Raw genomic sequence first — 24550 nt, 5'->3', positions numbered from 1 at the left:
TCTTTGGTTTTCCTAGCTTGCCCTGCCGGTTGTTGTTGTTTTATTTTTTTTTTGGGGGGGTTCTTGCGATGTCTCGCGTCGGACCCGTCGTTTCTGAACTCCTGGCGGGCTTGCATGCTTCGGAGTTTTTCTGTTCGGCAGACGTTCCATCTCCTTGTGCCGCCTGGGTTTCGGTGGTCGCGCCCGAGATCTTCTCGCGGCTCCGCCTTTTTCCTGGGCTCGGGGGGGCCTTGTCGGGGCTGCTTATGTTCTGCCTCGTGGTCTCGCCTCCGGTTGGTGGTCGGGTGGCTTCGTGGTAGGTGTCCCACCTGCGTGCTTTCTTGGCGGCAGTATGGGGTATTTTGGCGGTCCTTCCTTTTCCTGTCCCTTCTTCGGTGGGTCCTTCTTGTTGGCTTGGTTTACTCGGCTTGGTTTTCTAGTGGGGGTTGGGGGCCGTCGTCTTGCCACATACTGTCGCCTCTTTTCGTGCGGCGCAGGCGGAGCCGCTTCAGCTTGCTTTCGGTCTTGGTGTTGCTTCTGCACCGTTAGTCAGCTGTCTTGTGCGTCATTTCACCTCCGGCCTGTTCGTGCGCCGCTTGCACCTTCCTGGTCTCTGGTCAGCGTGCTCTGTCTTCTCCTCGGTTGGTAGTGCCCCTTCGGTTCCGGTGTGTTTTTTCGTCGGCTCTTTCCTTTGGGCCTTTGCCTCTGGGGGTCGGTTCGCTGTGTTTTCTTGCTCCTTCGGTTTTAGCGTTTTGGTTGTTTGATGGCAGCAGTCTCCATCTTTTCTGGCGCGGGGTGGGGCTGCTGCATTCTGGAGGGGTCCAGGGTTTGTTGGTGCTTTGTTGGTCGGGCCGGGGGTGTGTCGTTTTTGTGTTCAGTGGCGGCCCTCTGCTGTTGTTTGCGTGCCACGGCGTTTGGGTCCGGAGCGCGTTTTGCGTTGATCCGGTTCTGTTCTTCCCGGTTCGCGGGTGATGGTGTCCCGGGTGGTCAGCCGTGTTCTTGCGGCTAAGCTGCCTGTGTTCTTCCCTCATGCCTGTGGCGTTCGTGGCTTCGCTGCTCTCGCTGCCGTCTGGGCGACGTGGCCTTGCAGTCTTTCGGGCATGGATTTTTGGTGTTCGTGCAGGGGCCTTGCTGCTCGTGGTTCTCGTGTTGTTCCCGGGATTTTCGGGGCTGTGGCGCCTTGGGTTGGCATTTGCTGCCGGTTGTCTCGCCTCCTTGGGGGGTGCGTGGTGTCCGCCTCCCGGTTTTGTCCCTTTGACCTTCCTCTGTGGGTAGTTAGCTCCGGGGAGCCGACGGGGCTCCCCCCAGAAAACCAGCGTTGAATGTAATGAAACGCCATTTTCTGGGTGAGACCCGGAGGCTCCCCGGCAACCCTCCCTCCCTCCGGTCGGCGTTTTTCGCGTGTTTTGACATCCAGCCTCAGAACTGATGGGTGGATAGCCGGCGTGGGAGGTCTGGGGCTCCCCCTTCCCCCTCCCGGGGAGGGGGGAGCTGCGCAGACAGCGGCGCGGTGACGTATGACGTCATACTAGTTTCCGTGTTTTCTGTTGAAGAGTTCTATTCACTAGTTCGGCTTAGGTAGCAATTTTCACCAGAATAGGGGTTTGTTTTGGAATGCTTACCTTTCTGGATGCTTGACCCGGTCGATGGCAGACATAGAATGCTTCCAACCACACGGGGGTTTCTATAGGCCATTGCTCCCCTTGCCTCTCTGAGGGGGCCAGGTTCTGGCTCGTGGTCCCCGGTAGGCCCTAGAACTCCATACACATGACTGATGCCAAAGTCTGACATTAGCATATCAGCCGGTAAAGCTCCGGGGAGCCTCCGGGTCTCACCCAGAAAATGGCGTTTCATTACATTCAACGCTGGTTTTTTTCTTTTTTTCTTTTTAGTTTTTTTCATATATGTTTATTGTGCGATATGCATGAAACTTATACACCTGACTGCACGTAAGCCTCTCTGTAAGGGAGTCAATTTTAGAGGAAATTGGTTGATGTCAACCTCAGTCTCAGATGTCAGCACTTTAGACATTATTATTTTCTTATTTATTTTCAAGTAACAAAAATTCTTATAACTCTTTCATTTTTTATTTAATTTACATGAAACTTACACCTTATATATAGCGTGTATGTCTCTAAAATTTGGTATAAGCTTTTGCTTCCTAAGTTCATTTATTGATTTTATAATAGCAGTATACATGATATATTTGAATAATTTTTTGGGGTAACTTTAACTATTTGCATTAGGAAAACTAAAGATGTTTTGGAAAATCCCTTCCTACAGATCCTTTATTCTATGCTAATGTGAGAGAAAAGTGTCATAGCATGATTATACAGTATCTGAAAGGTGTGGTTGTTTATAAACACTTGAAATTGTGTAATATTCGTTAAAAAAAATAAAACATTAAAAATCTCCCTTTCTATTTAGGCTGCAGTACTGGAACTTGGGACAATTGCGGCCCTTTTCATATACAACTAGTCAAAAAAGATTTGTTGACATTGAACAAATTTAAAAAAACTGACTGACGCTCCCTTAACTTCCACCAGGATGGATTCATTATTCCTTAGTAACAAGCCCTTTACTACCACCAGGATGTGTTTATTGTTCCTTAGTAACTGTTCCTTTACTACCACCAGGATGTGTTCATTGTTCCTTTGTAACTGTTCCTTTACTACCACCAGGATGTGTTCATTATTCCTTAGTAACAGGTCCTTTACTACCACCTTTACTACCACCAGGATGTGTTCATTGTTCCTTAGTAACTTTACTGCCATCAGGATGGATTCATTGTTCCCTAGTAACTGTTCCTTTTCTACCACCAGGATGGATTCATTATTCCTTAGTAACAGTACCTTTACTGACATCAGGATGGTTTCATTGTTCCTTAGTAACTGTCCCTTTACTACCACCAGGATGGATTCATTGTTCCTTAGTAACTGTTCCACTACTTCCTCATGCATGGTTTTATGATTCCTTAGTAACTGTGCCTTTACTACCATCAGGATGGTTTCATTGGTCCTAAGTAACTTGCTTTACTACCACAATGATAGATTCATAGTTCCTAAGTAATTGTGCCTTTACTACCATTAGGATGGATTCATTGTTCTTTAGTAACAGGTTCTTTACTACCAATAGGATGGATTCTTGCTCCTTAGTAACAGGTTCTTCACTACCACGTCGATGTGTTCATTGTTCCATAGTAACTGTTTCTTTACTGCCACAAGGATGGTTTCATTGTTTCTTAGTAACTGTGCCTTTACTTCCACCAGAATGGTTTAATTTTTCCTTAGTAACTGTTCCTTTACTGCCACAAGGATGGTTTCATTTCCTTAGTAACTGCTCCTTTACTAACACTAGGATGGTTTCATTGTTCCTTAGTAACTGCCCCTCTACTGCCACCAGGATGGTTTCATTATTCCTTAGTAACTTCCTTTACTGCCACTAGGATGGTTTCATTGTTCCTTAGTTGCTGTACCTTTACTACCACCAGGATGGTTTCATTGTTCCTTAGTAACTTTACTAACATCAGGATGGATTCATTGTTTCTCGGTAACTGTGCCTTTACTGCCACTAGAATGGTTTCATTGTTCATTAGTAACTGTTTGTTTACTGCAACAGGAGGGATATATTGTTCCTTAGTAACTGTTCGTTTACTGCCACCAGGATGGTTTCATTGTTCCTTTGTAACTGTTCCTTTACTTCTACAAGGATGGTTTCATTGTTCCTAAGTAACTGTTTCATTTCTTCCACCAAGATGGTTTCATTGTTCCTTAGTAACTGAGCTTTTACAACCACCAGGATGGTTTCCATTGTTCCTTAGTAACTTAATTTACAATCACCAGGATGGATTTATTGTTCTTTAGTATTTGCCTTTACTGCCATCAGGATGGTTTCGTTGTTCCTTCGTATCTGTTCCTTTCCTACTACCAGAATGGATTCATTGTTCCTCAGTAATTGTACCTTTATTGCCACTAAGATGGTTTCATTGTTCCTTAATAACTGTCTTTTTCTACCACCAGGATGGATTCATTGTTCCCTTAGTAACTATTCCTATATGACCACGATGAAGGTTTCATTGTTTTTTAGTAACTATGCTTTTACTACCACCTGGATGGATTCATTGTTCCTTATTAATTTCACTACCGCCAGGATGGATTCATTGTTCCTTAGTAACTGTTCCTTTACTGCCACAAAGATGTTTTCGTTGTTCCTTAGTAACTATACTTTTTCTACCACCAGGATTGTTTCATTGATCCTTAGTATCTGTTCCTTTACTGCCACCAGAATGATTTCATTGTTCTTTGGTAACTGTTCCTTTACTGCCACTGGGATGGTTTCATTTTTCCTTAGTAATTGTTTCTTTACTACCACCAGGGTGGTTTCATTGTTCGTTAGTAACTTTACTACTACCAGGATGGATTCATTGTTTCCTAGTAACTGTTCCTTTTCTCCCACCAGAGTGGTTTCATTGTTCCTTAGTAACTGTCCCTTTACTTCCACCAGGATGGATTCACTGTTCCTCAGTAACTGTGCCTTTACTGTGACCAGCATCGTTTCATTGTGTCTTTGTAATTGTACCTTTACTACCTCCAGGATGGATTCATTGTTTCTTAATACCTGTTCCTTTCTGCCATCAGGATGGTTTCATTGTTCCTTAGTAACTTGGTTTACTACCACCAGCATGGTTTCCTTGTTCCTTAGTAACTATCCCAGGATGGTTTTATTGTTCCTTACTAATTTTACTACATCCAGGATGCTTTCATTGTTCCTTAGAAACTGTACCTTTACTGCCACCAGGATGGTTTCATTGTTCCTTAGTAACTTTACTGCCACTAGGATGGATTCAGTGTTCCCTAGTAACTGTTCCTTTTCTACTACCATGATAGTTTCATTCTTCCTTAGTAACTGTTCCTTTACTGCCACCAGAAAGGTTTCATAGTTCCTTAGTAACTGTCCCTTTACTGCCAATAGGATGGTTTCATTGTTCCTTAGTTGCTGTTCCTTTTCTGCCAACAGGATGGTTTCATTGTTCATTAGTAACTGTACCTTTACTACCATCAGGATGGTTTCATTGTTCATTAGTAACTGTACCTTTACTACCATCAGGATGGTTTCATTGGTCCAAAGTAACTTGATTTACTAACACAATGATCGATTCATAGTTCCTAAGTAACTGTGCCTTTACTACCAATAGGATGGATTCATTGTTCTTTAGTAACAGGTTCTTTACTACCAAAATGATGGATTCATTGTTCCTTTGTAACAGGATCTTCACTACCACGTCGATGTGTTCATTGTTCCATAGTAACTGTTCCTTTACTGCCACTAGGATGGTTTCATTGTTCCTTAGTAACTGTACTTTCACTACCACCAGGATGGTTTCCTGGTTCCTTTGTAACTGTTTCTTTACTACCACTAGGATGGTTTCATTGTTCTTTATTAACTGTTCCTTTAAATGAAACCAGAATGGTTTCATTTTTCCTTAGTAACTGTTCCTTTACTGCCACAAGGATGGTTTCATTTCCTTAGTAACTGCTCCTTTACTAACACTAGGATGGTTTCATTGTTCCTTAGTAACTGCCCCTCTACTGCCAACAGGATGGATTCATTATTCCGTAGTAACTTCCTTTTCTGTCACTAGAATGGCTTCATTGTTCCTTAGTAACTTCGTTTACTGCAACAGGAGGGATATATTGTTTCTTAGTAACTGTACGTTTAATGCCACCAGGATGGTTTCATTGTTCCTTAGTAACAGGCCCTTTACTAGAACCAGATTGGATTCATTGTTCTTTAGTAACTGTCCCTTTACTGCCACCAGGATAGTTTCTTTGTTGCTTAGTAACTGTTCCTTTACTGCCTCAAGGATGGTTTCATTGTTCCTTAGTAACAGCCTTTACTGCTACCAGGATGTTACATTGTCCCGTTGTAACTGTTCCTTAACTTCCATAAGGATGGTTTCATTGTTCCTTTGTAACTGTTTCTTTACTACCACTAGGATGGTTTCATTGTTCTTTATTAACTGTTCCTCTACTGCCACCAGTACGGTTTCATTGTTTCTAAGTTTCTGTCTCTTTACTGCCACTAGGATGGTTACATTGTTTCTTAGTAACTGTTCCTTTAATACCACCAGGATGGTTTGATTGTTCCTTAGTAACTGCCTTTACTGCCACCAGGATTGTTTCATTGTCCCTTTGTAACTGTTCCTTAACTTCCCCAAGGATGGTTTCATTGTTCCTAAGTAACCGTTTTATTTCTTCCACCAGGATGGTTTCGTTGTTTCTTAGTAACTGGTCCTTTACTGCCACTAGGACGGATTTATTGTTCCCTAGTAACTGTTCCTCTGCTGCCACCTGGACGGTTTCATTGTTTCTTAGTATCTGTGCCTTTACTGCCAGTAGGATGGTTACATGGTTCCTTACATGGTTTATTTGTTTATTGGACGACGTGCATGAAACCTATACACCTGATTGCACGTAAGCCCATCTATTAGGTTGCCGATTTTAGAGGAAATTGGTTGATGTCAACCTCAGTCACAGAGGCAGCACCTTAGACCTTATTATTTTCATATCTATTTTCAAGTAACATAAAAATGCTTATAACTCTTTCATTTTGTATTCAATTTACATGAAACTTAGATCTTGTATGTAGCCTGTACGCCTGTAAAATCTGGCATAAGCTTTGCTCCCTAAGTTCATTTATTGATTTTATAATAGCAATATACATGATATATTTGAATAATTTTTTGGGGTAACTTTAACTATTTGCATTAGGAAAACTAAAGATGTTTTGGAAAATCCCTTCCTACAGATCCTTTATTCTATGTTAATGTGACAGAAAAGTGTCATAGAATGATTATATCTGAAAGGTGTGGTTGTTTATAAACACTAGAAATTGTATAATATTCGTTAAAAAAATAAAAAATTAAAAATCTCCCTTTCTATTTAGGCTGCAGTACTGGAACTTTGGACAATTGCGGCCCTTTTCATATACAACTAGTCAAAAAAGATTTGTTGACATTGAACAAATTTAAAAAAAACTGACTGACGCTCCCTTAACTTCCACCAGGATGGATTCATTATTCCTTAGTAACAAGTCCTTTACTACCACCAGGATGTGTTTATTGTTCCTTAGTAACTGTTCCTTTACTACCACCAGGATGTGTTCATTGTTCCTTAGTAACTGTTCCTTTACTACCACCAGGATGGTTTCATTGTTCCTTAGTAACTGTCCTTTACTGCCACCTGGATGGTTTCATTGTTCCTTAGTAACTGTTCCTTTACTACCACCAGGATGGTTTCATTGTTCCTTAGTAACTGTTCCTTTACTGCCACCTGGATGGTTTCATTGTTCCTTAGTAACTGCCCCTTTACTGCCACCAGGATGGTTTCATTTTTCCTTAGTAACTGTTCCTTTACTACCACCAGTATGGTTTTATTGTTCATTAGTAACTGTTCCTTTACTGCCAACAGGATGGTTTCATTGTTCCTTAGTAACTTTACTGCCACTAGGATGGATTCAGTATTCCCTAGTAAGTGTTCCTTTTCTACTACCATGATAGTTTCATTGTTCCTTAGTGACTGTTCCTTTACTGCCACCAGAAAGGTTTCATAGTTCCTTAGTAACTGTTCCTTTACTGCCAATTGGACGGTTTCATTGTTCCTTAGTAACAGGTCCTTTACTGCCAATAAGATGGTTTCATTGTTCCTTAGTTGCTGTTCCTTTTCTGCCAACAGGATGGTTTCATTGCTCATTAGTAACTGTACCTTTACCGCCAACAGGATGGTTTCATTGTTCCTTAGTAACTCTTCCACTACTTCCTCATGCATGGTTTTATTATTCCTTAGTAACTGTACCTTTACTACTATCAGGATGGTTTCATTGGTCCTAAGTAACTTGCTTTACTACCACAATGATAGATTCATAGTTCCTAAGTAACTGTGCAATTACTACCAATAGGATGGATTCATTGTTCTTTAGTAACAGGTTCTTCACTACCACGTCGATGTGTTCATTGTTCCATAGTAACTGTCCCTTTACTACCACCAGGATGGGTTCATTGTTCCTTAGTAACTTGTCCTTTACTGCCTCAAAGATGGTTTCATTGTTCCTTTGTAACTGTTTCTTTACTGCCACTAGGATGGTTTCATTGTTACTTAGTAAGGGTACCTTTACTACCACCAGGATGGTTTCATTGTTCCTTAGTAACTGAACTTTCACTACCACCAGGATGGATTCATTGTTTATTAGTAAATTTTCATTTACTGCCACCAGGATGGTTTCATTGGTTTTTATTAACTGTTCCTTTACTGCCACCAGGATGGTTATTTTTTTCCTTAGTAACTGTGCATTTACTACCACCAGAATGGTTTCATTTTTCCTTAGTACTGTCCCTTTACTGCCATCAGGATGGTTTCATTGTTCCTTAATAACTGTTCTTTACTACCACCAGGATGGATTCATTGTTCCCTTAGTAACTATTCCTATATGACCACGATGAAGGTTTCATTGTTCTTTAGTAACTATGCCTTTACTACCCCCTGGATGGATTCATTGTTCCTTAGTAACTGTTCCTTTACTGCCACAAGGATGTTTTCGTTGTTCCTTGGTAACTGTTCCTTTACTGCCACTGGGATGGTTTCATTGTTCCTTAGTAACTGTCCCTTTACTTCCACCAGGATGGATTCACTGTTCCTCAGTAACTGTGCCTTTACTGTGACCAGCATCGTTTCATTGTGTTTTTGTAATTGTCCCTTTACTACCTCCAGGATGGATTCATTGTTTCTTAATACCTGTTCCTTTACTGCCACCAGGATGGTTTCATTGTTCTTTAGTAACTTGGTTTACTACCACCAGCATGGTTTCCTTGTTCCTTAGTAACTATCCCTTACTATCACCAGGATGGTTTTATTGTTCCTTAGTAATTTTACTACATCCAGGATGCTTTCATTGTTCCTTAGAAACCGTACCTTTACTACCACCAGGATGGTTTCATTGTTCCTTAGTAACTGTTCCTTTACTACCAAAAGGATGGTTTCATTGTTCCTTAGTAACTGTTCCTTTACTGCCACCAGGATGGTTTCATTGTTCCTTAGTAACTTTACTGCCACTAGGATGGATTCAGTGTTCCCTAGTAACTGTTCCTTTTCTACTACCATGATAGTTTCATTGTTCCTTAGTAACTGTTCCTTTACTGGCACCAGAAAGGTTTCATAGATTCTTAGTAACTGTCCCTTTACTGTCAATTGGATGGTTTCATTGTTCCTTAGTTGCTGTTCCTTTTCTGCCAACAGGATGGTTTCATTGTTCATTAGTAACTTTACCTTTACTACCACCAGGATGGTTTCATTGTTCATTAGTAACTGTTCCACTACTTCCTCATGCATGGTTTTATTATTCCTTAGTAACTGTACCTTTACTACCATCAGGATGGTTTCATTGGTTCTAAGTAACTTGCTTTACTATCACAATGATAGATTCATAGTTCCTAAGTAATTGTGCCTTTACTACCAATTGGATAGATTCATTGTTCCTTAGTAACAGGTTCTTCACTATCACGTCGATGTGTTCATTGTTCCATAGTAACTGTTCCTTTACTGCCACTAGGATGGTATCATTGTTCCTTAGTAACTGCCTTTACTGCCACGAGGATGTTTCATTGTTCCTAAGTAACCGTTTCATTTCTTCCACTAGGACGGTTTCATTGTTCCTTAGTAACTGGTCCTTTACTGCCACTAGGATGGATTCATTGTTCCCTAGTAACTGTTCCTGTACTGCTACCAGGACGGTTTCATTGTTTCTTAGTATCTGTTCCTTTACTGCCACTAGGATGGTTACATTGTTCCATAGTAACTGTTCCTTTAATACCACCTGGATGGTTTCATTGTTCCTTAGTAACTAGGTCTTTACTACCACCAGGATGTTTTCATTATTCCTTAGTAACTGTACCTTTACTATGATCAGAATTGTTTCATTGGTCCTAAGTAACTTGCTTTACTACCACAAGGATAGATTCATACTTCCTTAGTAACTGTGCCTTTACTACCAATAGGATGGATTCATTGTTCCTTAGTAACAGGTTCTTCACTACCACGTCGACGTATTCATTGTTCCATAGTAACTGTCCCTTTACTGCCACTAGGATGGTTTCATTGTTCCTTAGGAACGGTCCCTTTACTACCACCAGGATGGATTTATAGTTTATTAGTAACTGAACATTTACTGCCACCTGGATGGATTCATTGTCATTTAGTAACTGTTCCCTTACTGCCACCAGTATGGTTTCATTGTTCTTTAATAACTGTTCCTTAACTTGGGGGGGGGGGATTAGATTTAAATATGCAAAAAATAAAAACTGGTTCGATTTCAATCAAACTTTTTTGTCGTGTTGTTTATGAAAAGGGTTTCATGTGGTCCAAGTTCCAACATCATAGCATAAATAGGAGGAGGAGATAAAAATATTGAATTATGTGTCAAAAACTTTCCAAAATAGTCAAAACTATCATTAAATACATGTGTTTCTAAAATCATGTCTGTGACTCTCAGCTATCACAATAGCATATATTGAAAAAATATATATAATTAATTTTATTAAAAAAATTAAGTTATTTTTTTTTTTCTTTTTTTCTTTTTAGTTTTTTTCATATATGTTTATTGTGCGATATGCATGAAACTTATACACCTGACTGCACGTAAGCCTCTCTGTAAGGGAGTCAATTTTAGAGGAAATTGGTTGATGTCAACCTCAGTCTCAGATGTCAGCACTTTAGACATTATTATTTTCTTATTTATTTTCAAGTAACAAAAATTCTTATAACTTTCATTTTTTATTTAATTTACATGAAACTTACACCTTATATATAGCGTGTATGTCTCTAAAATTTGGTATAAGCTTTTGCTTCCTAAGTTCATTTATTGATTTTATAATAGCAGTATACATGATATATTTGAATAATTTTTTGGGGTAACTTTAACTATTTGCATTAGGAAAACTAAAGATGTTTTGGAAAATCCCTTCCTACAGATCCTTTATTCTATGCTAATGTGAGAGAAAAGTGTCATAGAATGATTATACAGTATCTGAAAGGTGTGGTTGTTTATAAACACTTGAAATTGTGTAATATTCGTTAAAAAAAATAAAACATTAAAAATCTCCCTTTCTATTTAGGCTGCAGTACTGGAACTTTGGACAATTGCGGCCCTTTTCATATACAACTAGTCAAAAAAGATTTGTTGACATTGAACAAATTTAAAAAAACTGACTGACGCTCCCTTAACTTCCACCAGGATGGATTCATTATTCCTTAGTAACAAGCCCTTTACTACCACCAGGATGTGTTTATTGTTCCTTAGTAACTGTTCCTTTACTACCACCAGGATGTGTTCATTGTTCCTTAGTAACTGTTCCTTTACTACCACCAGGATGGTTTCATTGTTCCTTAGTAACTGTTCCTTTACTGCCACCTGGATGGTTTCATTGTTCCTTAGTAACAGGTCCTTTACTACCACCTTTACTACCACCAGGATGTGTTCATTGTTCCTTAGTAACTTTACTGCCACCAGGATGGATTCATTGTTCCCTAGTAACTGTTCCTTTTCTACCACCAGGATGTGTTCATTATTCCTTAGTAACAGGTCCTTTACTACCACCTTTACTACCACCAGGATGTGTTCATTGTTCCTTAGTAACTTTACTGCCACCAGGATGGATTCATTGTTCCCTAGTAACTGTTCCTTTTCTACCACCAGGATGGATTCATTATTCCTTAGTAACTGTACCTTTACTACCACCAGGATGGATTCATTGTTCCTTAGTAACTGTTCCACTACTTCCTCATGCATGGTTTTATGATTCCTTAGTAACTGTGCCTTTACTACCATCAGGATGGTTTCATTGGTCCTAAGTAACTTGCTTTACTACCACAATGATAGATTCATAGTTCCTAAGTAATTGTGCCTTTACTACCATTAGGATGGATTCATTGTTCTTTAGTAACAGGTTCTTTACTACCAATAGGATGGATTCTTGCTCCTTAGTAACAGGTTCTTCACTACCACGTCGATGTGTTCATTGTTCCATAGTAACTGTTTCTTTACTGCCACAAGGATGGTTTCATTGTTTCTTAGTAACTGTGCCTTTACTTCCACCAGAATGGTTTTATTTTTCCTTAGTAACTGTTCCTTTACTGCCACAAGGATGGTTTCATTTCCTTAGTAACTGCTCCTTTACTAACACTAGGATGGTTTCATTGTTCCTTAGTAACTGCCCCTCTACTGCCACCAGGATGGTTTCATTATTCCTTAGTAACTTCCTTTACTGCCACTAGGATGGTTTCATTGTTCCTTAGTTGCTGTACCTTTACTACCACCAGGATGGTTTCATTGTTCCTTAGTAACTTTACTAACATCAGGATGGATTCATTGTTTCTCGGTAACTGTGCCTTTACTGCCACTAGAATGGTTTCATTGTTCATTAGTAACTGTTTGTTTACTGCAACAGGAGGGATATATTGTTCCTTAGTAACTGTTCGTTTACTGCCACCAGGATGGTTTCATTGTTCCTTTGTAACTGTTCCTTTACTTCTACAAGGATGGTTTCATTGTTCCTAAGTAACTGTTTCATTTCTTCCACCAAGATGGTTTCATTGTTCCTTAGTAACTGAGCTTTTACTACCACCAGGATGGTTTCCATTGTTCCTTAGTAACTTAATTTACAATCACCAGGATGGATTTATTGTTCTTTAGTATTTGCCTTTACTACCATCAGGATGGTTTCGTTGTTCCTTTGTATCTGTTCCTTTCCTACTACCAGAATGGATTCATTGTTCCTCAGTAATTGTACCTTTATTGCCACTAAGATGGTTTCATTGTTCCTTAATAACTGTCTTTTACTACCACCAGGATGGATTCATTGTTCCCTTAGTAACTATTCCTATATGACCACGATGAAGGTTTCATTGTTTTTTAGTAACTATGCCTTTACTACCACCTGGATGGATTCATTGTTCCTTATTAATTTCACTACCGCCAGGATGGATTCATTGTTCCTTAGTAACTGTTCCTTTACTGCCACAAAGATGTTTTCGTTGTTCCTTAGTAACTATACTTTTTCTACCACCAGGATTGTTTCATTGATCCTTAGTATCTGTTCCTTTACTGCCACCAGAATGATTTCATTGTTCTTTGGTAACTGTTCCTTTACTGCCACTGGGATGGTTTCATTTTTCCTTAGTAATTGTTTCTTTACTACCACCAGGGTGGTTTCATTGTTCGTTAGTAACTTTACTACTACCAGGATGGATTCATTGTTTCCTAGTAACTGTTCCTTTTCTCCCACCAGAGTGGTTTCATTGTTCCTTAGTAACTGTCCCTTTACTTCCACCAGGATGGATTCACTGTTCCTCAGTAACTGTGCCTTTACTGTGACCAGCATCGTTTCATTGTGTCTTTGTAATTGTACCTTTACTACCTCCAGGATGGATTCATTGTTTCTTAATACCTGTTCCTTTCTGCCATCAGGATGGTTTCATTGTTCCTTAGTAACTTGGTTTACTACCACCAGCATGGTTTCCTTGTTCCTTAGTAACTATCCCAGGATGGTTTTATTGTTCCTTACTAATTTTACTACATCCAGGATGCTTTCATTGTTCCTTAGAAACTGTACCTTTACTGCCACCAGGATGGTTTCATTGTTCCTTAGTAACTTTACTGCCACTAGGATGGATTCAGTGTTCCCTAGTAACTGTTCCTTTTCTACTACCATGATAGTTTCATTCTTCCTTAGTAACTGTTCCTTTACTGCCACCAGAAAGGTTTCATAGTTCCTTAGTAACTGTCCCTTTACTGCCAATAGGATGGTTTCATTGTTCCTTAGTTGCTGTTCCTTTTCTGCCAACAGGATGGTTTCATTGTTCATTAGTAACTGTACCTTTACTACCATCAGGATGGTTTCATTGTTCATTAGTAACTGTACCTTTACTACCATCAGGATGGTTTCATTGGTCCAAAGTAACTTGATTTACTAACACAATGATCGATTCATAGTTCCTAAGTAACTGTGCCTTTACTACCAATAGGATGGATTCATTGTTCTTTAGTAACAGGTTCTTTACTACCAAAATGATGGATTCATTGTTCCTTTGTAACAGGATCTTCACTACCACGTCGATGTGTTCATTGTTCCATAGTAACTGTTCCTTTACTGCCACTAGGATGGTTTCATTGTTCCTTAGTAACTGTACTTTCACTACCACCAGGATGGTTTCCTGGTTCCTTTGTAACTGTTTCTTTACTACCACTAGGATGGTTTCATTGTTCTTTATTAACTGTTCCTTTAAATGAAACCAGAATGGTTTCATTTTTCCTTAGTAACTGTTCCTTTACTGCCACAAGGATGGTTTCATTTCCTTAGTAACTGCTCCTTTACTAACACTAGGATGGTTTCATTGTTCCTTAGTAACTGCCCCTCTACTGCCAACAGGATGGATTCATTATTCCGTAGTAACTTCCTTTTCTGTCACTAGAATGGCTTCATTGTTCCTTAGTAACTTCGTTTACTGCAACAGGAGGGATATATTGTTTCTTAGTAACTGTACGTTTAATGCCACCAGGATGGTTTCATTGTTCCTTAGTAACAGGCCCTTTACTAGAACCAGATTGGATTCATTGTTCTTTAGTAACTGTCCCTTTACTGCCACCAGGATAGTTTCTTTGTTGCTTAGTAACTGTTCCTTTACTGCCTCAAGGATGGTTTCATTGTTCCTTAGTAACAGCCTTTACTGCTACCAGGATGTTACATTGTCCCGTTGTAACTGTTCCTTAACTTCCATAAGGATGGTTTCATTGTTCCTTTGTAACTGTTTCTTTACTACCACTAGGATGGTTTCATTGTTCTTTATTAACTGTTCCTCTACTGCCACCAGTACGGTTTCATTGTTTCTAAGTTTCTGTCTCTTTACTGCCACTAGGATGGTTACATTGTTTCTTAGTAACTGTTCCTTTAATACCACCAGGATGGTTTGATTGTTCCTTAGTAACTGCCTTTACTGCCACCAGGATTGTTTCATTGTCCCTTTGTAACTGTTCCTTAACTTCCCCAAGGATGGTTTCATTGTTCCTAAGTAACCGTTTTATTTCTTCCACCAGGATGGTTTCGTTGTTTCTTAGTAACTGGTCCTTTACTGCCACTAGGACGGATTTATTGTTCCCTAGTAACTGTTCCTCTGCTGCCACCTGGACGGTTTCATTGTTTCTTAGTATCTGTGCCTTTACTGCCAGTAGGATGGTTACATAGTTCCTTACATGGTTTATTTGTTTATTGGACGACGTGCATGAAACCTATACACCTGATTGCACGTAAGCCCATCTATTAGGTTGCCGATTTTAGAGGAAATTGGTTGATGTCAACCTCAGTCACAGAGGCAGCACCTTAGACCTTATTATTTTCATATCTATTTTCAAGTAACATAAAAATGCTTATAACTCTTTCATTTTGTATTCAATTTACATGAAACTTAGATCTTGTATGTAGCCTGTACGTCTGTAAAATCTGGCATAAGCTTTGCTCCCTAAGTTCATTTATTGATTTTATAATAGCAATATACATGATATATTTGAATAATTTTTTGGGGTAACTTTAACTATTTGCATTAGGAAAACTAAAGATGTTTTGGAAAATCCCTTCCTACAGATCCTTTATTCTATGTTAATGTGACAGAAAAGTGTCATAGAATGATTATATCTGAAAGGTGTGGTTGTTTATAAACACTAGAAATTGTATAATATTCGTTAAAAAAATAAAAAATTAAAAATCTCCCTTTCTATTTAGGCTGCAGTACTGGAACTTTGGACAATTGCGGCCCTTTTCATATACAACTAGTCAAAAAAGATTTGTTGACATTGAACAAATTTAAAAAAAACTGACTGACGCTCCCTTAACTTCCACCAGGATGGATTCATTATTCCTTAGTAACAAGTCCTTTACTACCACCAGGATGTGTTTATTGTTCCTTAGTAACTGTTCCTTTACTACCACCAGGATGTGTTCATTGTTCCTTAGTAACTGTTCCTTTACTACCACCAGGATGGTTTCATTGTTCCTTAGTAACTGTTCCTTTACTGCCACCTGGATGGTTTCATTGTTCCTTAGTAACTGTTCCTTTACTACCACCAGGATGGTTTCATTGTTCCTTAGTAACTGTTCCTTTACTGCCACCTGGATGGTTTCATTGTTCCTTAGTAACTGCCCCTTTACTGCCACCAGGATGGTTTCATTTTTCCTTAGTAACTGTTCCTTTACTACCACCAGTATGGTTTTACTGTTCATTAGTAACTGTTCCTTTACTGCCACCAGGATGGTTTCATTGTTCCTTAGTAACTTTACTGCCACTAGGATGGATTCAGTATTCCCTAGTAAGTGTTCCTTTTCTACTACCATGATAGTTTCATTGTTCCTTAGTGACTGTTCCTTTACTGCCACCAGAAAGGTTTCATAGTTCCTTAGTAACTGTTCCTTTACTTCCAATTGGACGGTTTCATTGTTCCTTAGTAACAGGTCCTTTACTGCCAATAAGATGGTTTCATTGTTCCTTAGTTGCTGTTCCTTTTCTGCCAACAGGATGGTTTCATTGTTCATTAGTAACTGTACCTTTACCGCCAACAGGATGGTTTCATTGTTCCTTAGTAACTCTTCCTCTACTTCCTCATGCATGGTTTTATTATTCCTTAGTAACTGTACCTTTACTACTGTCAGGATGGTTTCATGGGTCCTAAGTAACTTGCTTTACTACCACAATGATAGATTCATAGTTCCTAAGTAACTGTGCAATTACTACCAATAGGATGGATTCATTGTTCTTTAGTAACAGGTTCTTCACTACCACGTCGATGTGTTCATTGTTCCATAGTAACTGTCCCTTTACTACCACCAGGATGGGTTCATTGTTCCTTAGTAACTTGTCCTTTACTGCCTCAAAGATGGTTTCATTGTTCCTTAGTAACTGCCTTTACTGCTACCAGGATGGTTTCATTGTCCCTTTGTAACTGTTTCTTTACTGCCACTAGGATGGTTTCATTGTTACTTAGTAAGGGTTCCTTTACTACCACCAGGATGGTTTCATTGTTCCTTAGTAACTGTTCTTTCACTACCACCAGGATGGATTCATTGTTTATTAGTAAATTTTCATTTACTGCCACCAGGATGGTTTCATTGGTTTTTATTAACTGTTCCTTTACTGCCACCAGGATGGTTATTTTTTTCCTTAGTAACTGTGCATTTACTACCACCAGAATGGTTTCATTTTTCCTTAGTACTGTTCCTTTACTGCCATCAGGATGGTTTCATTGTTCCTTAATAACTGTCCTTTACTACCACCAGGATGGATTCATTGTTCCCTTAGTAACTATTCCTATATGACCACGATGAAGGTTTCATTGTTCTTTAGTAACTATGCCTTTACTACCACCTGGATGGATTCATTGTTCCTTAGTAACTGTTCCTTTACTGCCACAAGGATGTTTTCGTTGTTCCTTGGTAACTGTTCCTTTACTGCCACTGGGATGGTTTCAGTGTTCCTTAGTAATTGTTTCTTTACTACCACCAGGGTGGTTTCATTGTTCCTTAGTAACTTTACTACTACCAGGATGGATTCATTGTTTCCTAGTAACTGTTCCTTTTCTACTGTCAGGATGGTTGCATTGTTCCTTAGTAACTGTTTTAACTGCCACCAGAATTGTTTCATTGTTCCTTGGTAACTGTTCCTTTTCTCCCAACAGAATGGTTTCATTGTTCCTTAGTAACTGTCCCTTTACTTCCACCAGGATGGATTCACTGTTCCTCAGTAACTGTGCCTTTACTGTGACCAGCATCGTTTCATTGTGTCTTTGTAATTGTCCCTTTACTACCTCCAGGATGGATTCATTGTTTCTTAATACCTGTTCCTTTACTGCCACCAGGATGGTTTCATTGTTCTTTAGTAACTTGGTTTACTACCACCAGCATGGTTTCCTTGTTCCTTAGTAACTATCCCTTACTATCACCAGGATGGTTTTATTGTTCCTTAGTAATTTTACTACATCCAGGATGCTTTCATTGTTCCTTAGAAACTGTACCTTTACTACCACCAGGATGCTTTCATTGTTCCTTAGTAACTGTTCCTTTACTGCCACTATGATGGTTTTATTGTTGCTCAGTAACTGTGACTTTACTGCCACCAGGATGGTTTCATTATTCCTTAGTAACTGTTCCTTTACTACCAAAAGGATGGTTTCATTGTTCCTTAGTAACTGTTCCTTTACTGCCACCAGGATGGTTTCATTGTTCCTTAGTAACTTTACTGCCACTAGGATGGATTCAGTGTTCCCTAGTAACTGTTCCTTTTCTACTACCATGATAGTTTCATTGTTCCTTAGTAACTGTTCCTTTACTGGCACCAGAAAGGTTTCATAGATCCTTAGTAACTGTCCCTTTACTGCCAATTGGATGGTTTCATTGTTCCTTAGTTGCTGTTCCTTTTCTGCCAACAGGATGGTTTCATTGTTCATTAGTAACTTTACCTTTACTACCACCAGGATGGTTTCATTGTTCATTAGTAACTGTTCCACTACTTCCTCATGCATGGTTTTATTATTCCTTAGTAACTGTACCTTTACTACCGTCAGGATGGTTTCATTGGTTCTAAGTAACTTGCTTTACTATCACAATGATAGATTCATAGTTCCTAAGTAATTGTGCCTTTACTACCAATTGGATAGATTCATTGTTCCTTAGTAACAGGTTCTTCACTACCACGTCGATGTGTTCATTGTTCCATAGTAACTGTTCCTTTACTGCCACTAGGATGGTATCATTGTTCCTTAGTAACTGCCTTTACTGCCACGAGGATGTTTCATTGTTCCTAAGTAACCGTTTCATTTCTTCCACTAGGACGGTTTCATTGTTCCTTAGTAACTGGTCCTTTACTGCCACTAGGATGGATTCATTGTTCCCTAGTAACTGTTCCTGTACTGCTACCAGGACGGTTTCATTGTTTCTTAGTATCTGTTCCTTTACTGCCACTAGGATGGTTACATTGTTCCATAGTAACTGTTCCTTTAATACCACCTGGATGGTTTCATTGTTCCTTAGTAACTAGGCCTTTACTACCACCAGGATGTTTTCATTATTCCTTAGTAACTGTACCTTTACTATGATCAGAATTGTTTCATTGGTCCTAAGTAACTTGCTTTACTACCACAAGGATAGATTCATACTTCCTTAGTAACTGTGCCTTTACTACCAATAGGATGGATTCATTGTTCCTTAGTAACAGGTTCTTCACTACCACGTCGACGTATTCATTGTTCCATAGTAACTGTCCCTTTACTGCCACTAGGATGGTTTCATTGTTCCTTAGGAACGGTCCCTTTACTACCACCAGGATGGATTTATAGTTTATTAGTAACTGAACATTTACTGCCACCTGGATGGATTCATTGTCATTTAGTAACTGTTCCCTTACTGCCACCAGTATGGTTTCATTGTTCTTTAATAACTGTTCCTTAACTTGGGGGGGGGGGATTAGATTTAAATATGCAAAAAATAAAAACTGGTTCGATTTCAATCAAACTTTTTTGTCGTGTTGTTTATGAAAAGGGTTTCATGTGGTCCAAGTTCCAGCATCATAGCATAAATAGGAGGAGGAGATAAAAATATTGAATTATGTGTCAAAAACTTTCCAAAATAGTCAAAACTATCATTAAATACATGTGTTTCTAAAATCATGTCTGTGACTCTCAGCTATCACAATAGCATATATTGAAAAAATATATATAATTAATTTTATTAAAAAAATTAAGTTAATTTTTTTTTTTCTTTTTTTCTTTTTAGTTTTTTTCATATATGTTTATTGTGCGATATGCATGAAACTTATACACCTGACTGCACGTAAGCCTCTCTGTAAGGGAGTCAATTTTAGAGGAAATTGGTTGATGTCAACCTCAGTCTCAGATGTCAGCACTTTAGACATTATTATTTTCTTATTTATTTTCAAGTAACAAAAATTCTTATAACTCTTTCATTTTTTATTTAATTTACATGAAACTTACACCTTATATATAGCGTGTATGTCTCTAAAATTTGGTATAAGCTTTTGCTTCCTAAGTTCATTTATTGATTTTATAATAGCAGTATACATGATATATTTGAATAATTTTTTGGGGTAACTTTAACTATTTGCATTAGGAAAACTAAAGATGTTTTGGAAAATCCCTTCCTACAGATCCTTTATTCTATGCTAATGTGAGAGAAAAGTGTCATAGCATGATTATACAGTATCTGAAAGGTGTGGTTGTTTATAAACACTTGAAATTGTGTAATATTCGTTAAAAAAAATAAAACATTAAAAATCTCCCTTTCTATTTAGGCTGCAGTACTGGAACTTGGGACAATTGCGGCCCTTTTCATATACAACTAGTCAAAAAAGATTTGTTGACATTGAAGAAATTTAAAAAAACTGACTGACGCTCCCTTAACTTCCACCAGGATGGATTCATTATTCCTTAGTAACAAGCCCTTTACTACCACCAGGATGTGTTTATTGTTCCTTAGTAACAGTACCTTTACTGACATCAGGATGTGTTCATTGTTCCTTAGTAACTGTTCCTTTACTACCACCAGGATGGTTTCATTGTTCCTTAGTAACTTTACTGCCACCAGGATGGATTCATTGTTCCCTAGTAACTGTTCCTTTTCTACCACCAGGATGGATTCATTATTCCTTAGTAACAGTACCTTTACTGACATCAGGATGGTTTTATTGTTCCTTAGTAACTGTCCCTTTACTACCACCAGGATGGTTTCATTGTTCCTTAGTAACTTTACTGCCACCAGGATGGTTTCATTGTTCCTTAGTAACTGTTCCTTTACTGCCACCAGGATGGTTTCATTGTTCCTTAGTAACTGTTCCTTTACTACCACCAGGATGGTTTCATTGTTCCTTAGTAACTGTTCCTTTACTGCCACCAGGATGGTTTCATTGTTCCTTAGTAACTGTGCCTTTACTGCCACCAGGATGTTTTTTTGTTACTTAGAAACTGTTCCTTTACTGCCACCTGGATGGTTTCATTATTCCTTAGTAACCACCTTTACTGCCACCTGGAAGGTTTCATTGTTCCTTAGTAACTGTTCCTTTACTGCCTCAAGGATGGTTTCATTTTTCCTTAGTAATTGCCTTTACTGCCCTCAGGATGGTTTCATTGTCCCTTTGTAACTGTACCTCTACGTCCACCAGGATGGTTTCAGTGTTCCTAAGTAACTGGTCCTTTACTGCTACTAGGACGGTTTCATTGTTCCCTAGTAACTGTTCCTCTTCTGCCTCCAGGATGGTTTTATTGTTCCTTAGTAACTTTACTACTACCAGGATGGATTCATTTATCTCTAGTAACTGTTCATTTTCTACCTTCAGGATGGTTTCGTTGTTCTTAGGAACTGGTTCTTTACTGCCACCAGGATGGTTTTATTCTTCCTTATAAACTTTTCCCTTTCCCAGGATGGTTTCATAGTTCCTTAGTAGGTGGTCCTTTACTGCTACCAGGACGGATTCATTATTTCTCTGGAACTGTACCTTTATTGTCATTAGGGCGGATTCATTGTTCCTTAGTAACTGTTCCGTTACTACCACCAGGATGGTTTCATTGTTCCTTAGTAACTGTTCCGTTACTGTCACCAGGATGGTTTCATTGTTCCCTAGTAACTGAGCCTTTACTACCACCAGGATGGATTCATTGTTCGTTAGTAACTGTTTCTTTACTACCACCAGCATAGTTTCATTGTTCCTTAGTAATTTTACCACCACCAGGATGCAATCATTGTTCCTTAGAAACTTTTTTCCTTTACTACCACCAGGATGGTTTCATTATACCGTACTGTTCCTTTACAGCCACCAAAATGGATTCATTGTTCCTTTAGTAACTGCCTTTACTGCCATCAGGATGGTTTCATTGTTCCTTGGTAAATGTACCTTTACTGTCAGTAGGATGGTTTCATTGTTCCCTGGTAAATATACCTTTACTTTCACTAGGATGGTTTCATTGTTCCTTAGTAACTGTTCCTTTTCCATCACCTGGATGGTTTCATTGTACCTTAGTAACTGTTCCTTTTCTACCACCTGGATGGTTCCATTGTTCCTTAGTAACTGTTCCTTAATTACTACTAGGATGGTTTCATTGTTCCTTAGTAACTGTTCCTTTATTGCCACCAGGATGGTTTCATTGCTCCTTAGTAACTGTTCCTTTAGTCCTACCTGGATGCTTTTATTGTTCATTAGTAACTGTGCCTTTACTACCACAAGGATGGCTTAATAATTCCTTAGTAACTGTACCTCTACTCCCACCAGGATGGATTCATTGTTCCTTAGTAACTCCACGTTTACTACCACCAGGATAGATTCATTGTCCGTTTACTACCACCAGGATTGAGTCATTATGCATAAGGCATTAAATGAACAAATTTAAGTTAACTAATGTGGAAAAAGTCCGTAAGAGGCTGGACATCGCTGTCAAACTAACTACCGTATAGCCACTTGCAAAAATATTAACATTTCTCTACAACAGTTTTGATAATGTTCATCTATCAATATTGTCTCAAGATTTTTCTTGAATATCTTTAGATTATTATGGTGGCATTGAGTGAGAGGTTGGTATGATATGCCTTACAAATCCTCAAAGTAAAGGGAATGTTAGGGATGGATCACACAATAATGTATAACATAAAACAGCTGGTCTACTGTTCTTTGCCATGGTGGGGGGGGGGGGGGGCACGTAATAAGTTGGGTATTACAATATTGTCCTCAGCTCTCCGCCAGGGAAGAAGCTAGTATTTTATATTCCATATTTGGTTGAAGTTAAATTTACATGATAATCAACATTAAGGTTTTTTTACGCTGACAAAAAACAAACAAATCTACAATATAAAAAAGTTAGAGTAAATCTAAAAAAAAAAACAGGCATCATTATCTTGGACAGATAAAACCTTAAATTTAAAAAAAATCCTGCGCTTCAATGACTTTCTTTTTCCTCAGATTATTAGCATTGGCAACATTTTGGAACACATGGAGAATCATAACTTGAATGCAGCATCATTGGGAGGCATGGCGACTGTTTATATAACTCTTGACTTTGCTCTCAACCAGGTAAAAAGTTAGTATTTTATATTCCTTATTTGGCTGTAATTAAATGTTATGATTATCAAAATTTAAAATTTCTTATGCTGACAAATAAAGAAAATTAGATTTATGGCAAATAAGTACAAGTTAAGTACCAATAGCTGTTCACTTTAATCACAAAACAGTACTGCATACTATTTGAAAAATTACTTAAAAAAATCAGTAACAATGCTTTAGTGTTTTGAATGTCAATTTTTTGTGGAAGAGAAAACTACTCATGATTTTCTGACGAAGAGGAATTCTTTATATTCACAATTATTTGTTTACAGTGAAACACTGGACGAAAACGACAGACGAACGATTTGGTTTTTGGGTGAAACAGCCTACTATGAACATGTAAGTATATCTTTGCATTTCTTAATGAGTCTTTTAGTTATCGACTGTGCTTTACTAAAGAAATGCAAGGAAAATTTGTCTAGACAAACGTTGAAAGATAACAATTAGTTAGTGAAGCATTGTTTATTTACGCTACGGCTGGACAGTATAGTTGACATTGTTATCCATTATGCTGCTGCAGCCTCAGTGTAACTGACATTTATTGTTAACCCCTATGAAGCTGCAGCCTCAGTATAGTTGACATTGTTAACCCTTATGCTGCTGCAGTCTCAGTGTCGGTGACATTTATTGTTAACCCTTATGTTGCTGCAGCCCCAGTGTAGCTGACATTTATTGTTAAAACTTAAGCTACTGCAGCCTCAGTGTAGCTGACATTGTTAATCCATATGCTTCTGCAGCCCCAGTGTAGCTGACATTTATTATTAATCCCTATGCTGCTGTAGCCTCAGTGTAGGTGACATTTATTGTTAACCATTATGCTGCTGCAGCCTCAGTGTAGCTGACATTTAGTGTAACCCTTATGCTGCTGCTGGTTCAGCGTTGCTGACATTTATTGTTTACAATATATGATGTTACTTACTGGATAGTATATACCTAACCTCCCTCAGTTCAACAATTTCAGGCTTAGGAACAGCCTACATTATGGTAGCCAATATTATTAAACAACATCCAACATGGTAGCGAATCTTAGGAAAAGCCTAAATTATGGCAGGTGATGTTACGAACAGTTACCATATCGTAGTAAATTTTTTGAACAGCCTCCATTATCATAGTAGTACATCTCAAGAACAGCTTTTATAGTGGTTGTTAAATTCATAAACTGTCTTTATCATGAGTTAAACTGAGAGAAGTTTAACTGGGCCGTGTACTGCGGAGCACCATAAAGGTACTGAGAGAACAGTGTATGCTGGACCGTGTACTGTGGAGCACCATAAAGGTACTGAGAGAACAGTGTATGCTGGACCGTGTACTGTGGAGCACCATAAAGGTACTGAGAGAACAGTGTATGCTGGACCGTGTACTGTGGAGCACCATAAAGG

The 24550-nt window shown here is 38.7% G+C and overlaps 1 protein-coding gene across 1 annotated transcript in view; it reads left to right on the top strand.

Annotated features, from left to right (window-relative positions):
- LOC123754182 (uncharacterized) overlaps nucleotides 1-24550 on the top strand; it is a 175217-nt gene that overhangs the window by 98493 nt on the left and 52174 nt on the right. The window contains exons 2-3 of the mRNA XM_069309912.1: nucleotides 23031-23148; nucleotides 23444-23510. Of these exons, the coding sequence (XP_069166013.1) occupies nucleotides 23031-23148; nucleotides 23444-23510 (185 nt within the window). The remainder of the gene's footprint in view (nucleotides 1-23030; nucleotides 23149-23443; nucleotides 23511-24550) is intronic.

The sequence above is a fragment of the Procambarus clarkii genome, chromosome 6 (assembly GCF_040958095.1).
Source record: "Procambarus clarkii isolate CNS0578487 chromosome 6, FALCON_Pclarkii_2.0, whole genome shotgun sequence".
In the NCBI taxonomy this organism is placed as follows: Eukaryota; Metazoa; Arthropoda; class Malacostraca; order Decapoda; family Cambaridae; genus Procambarus; species Procambarus clarkii.
The sequence above is the reverse complement of the archived record's forward strand: the minus strand, read 5'-3'. Positions and strand labels throughout refer to the sequence as shown.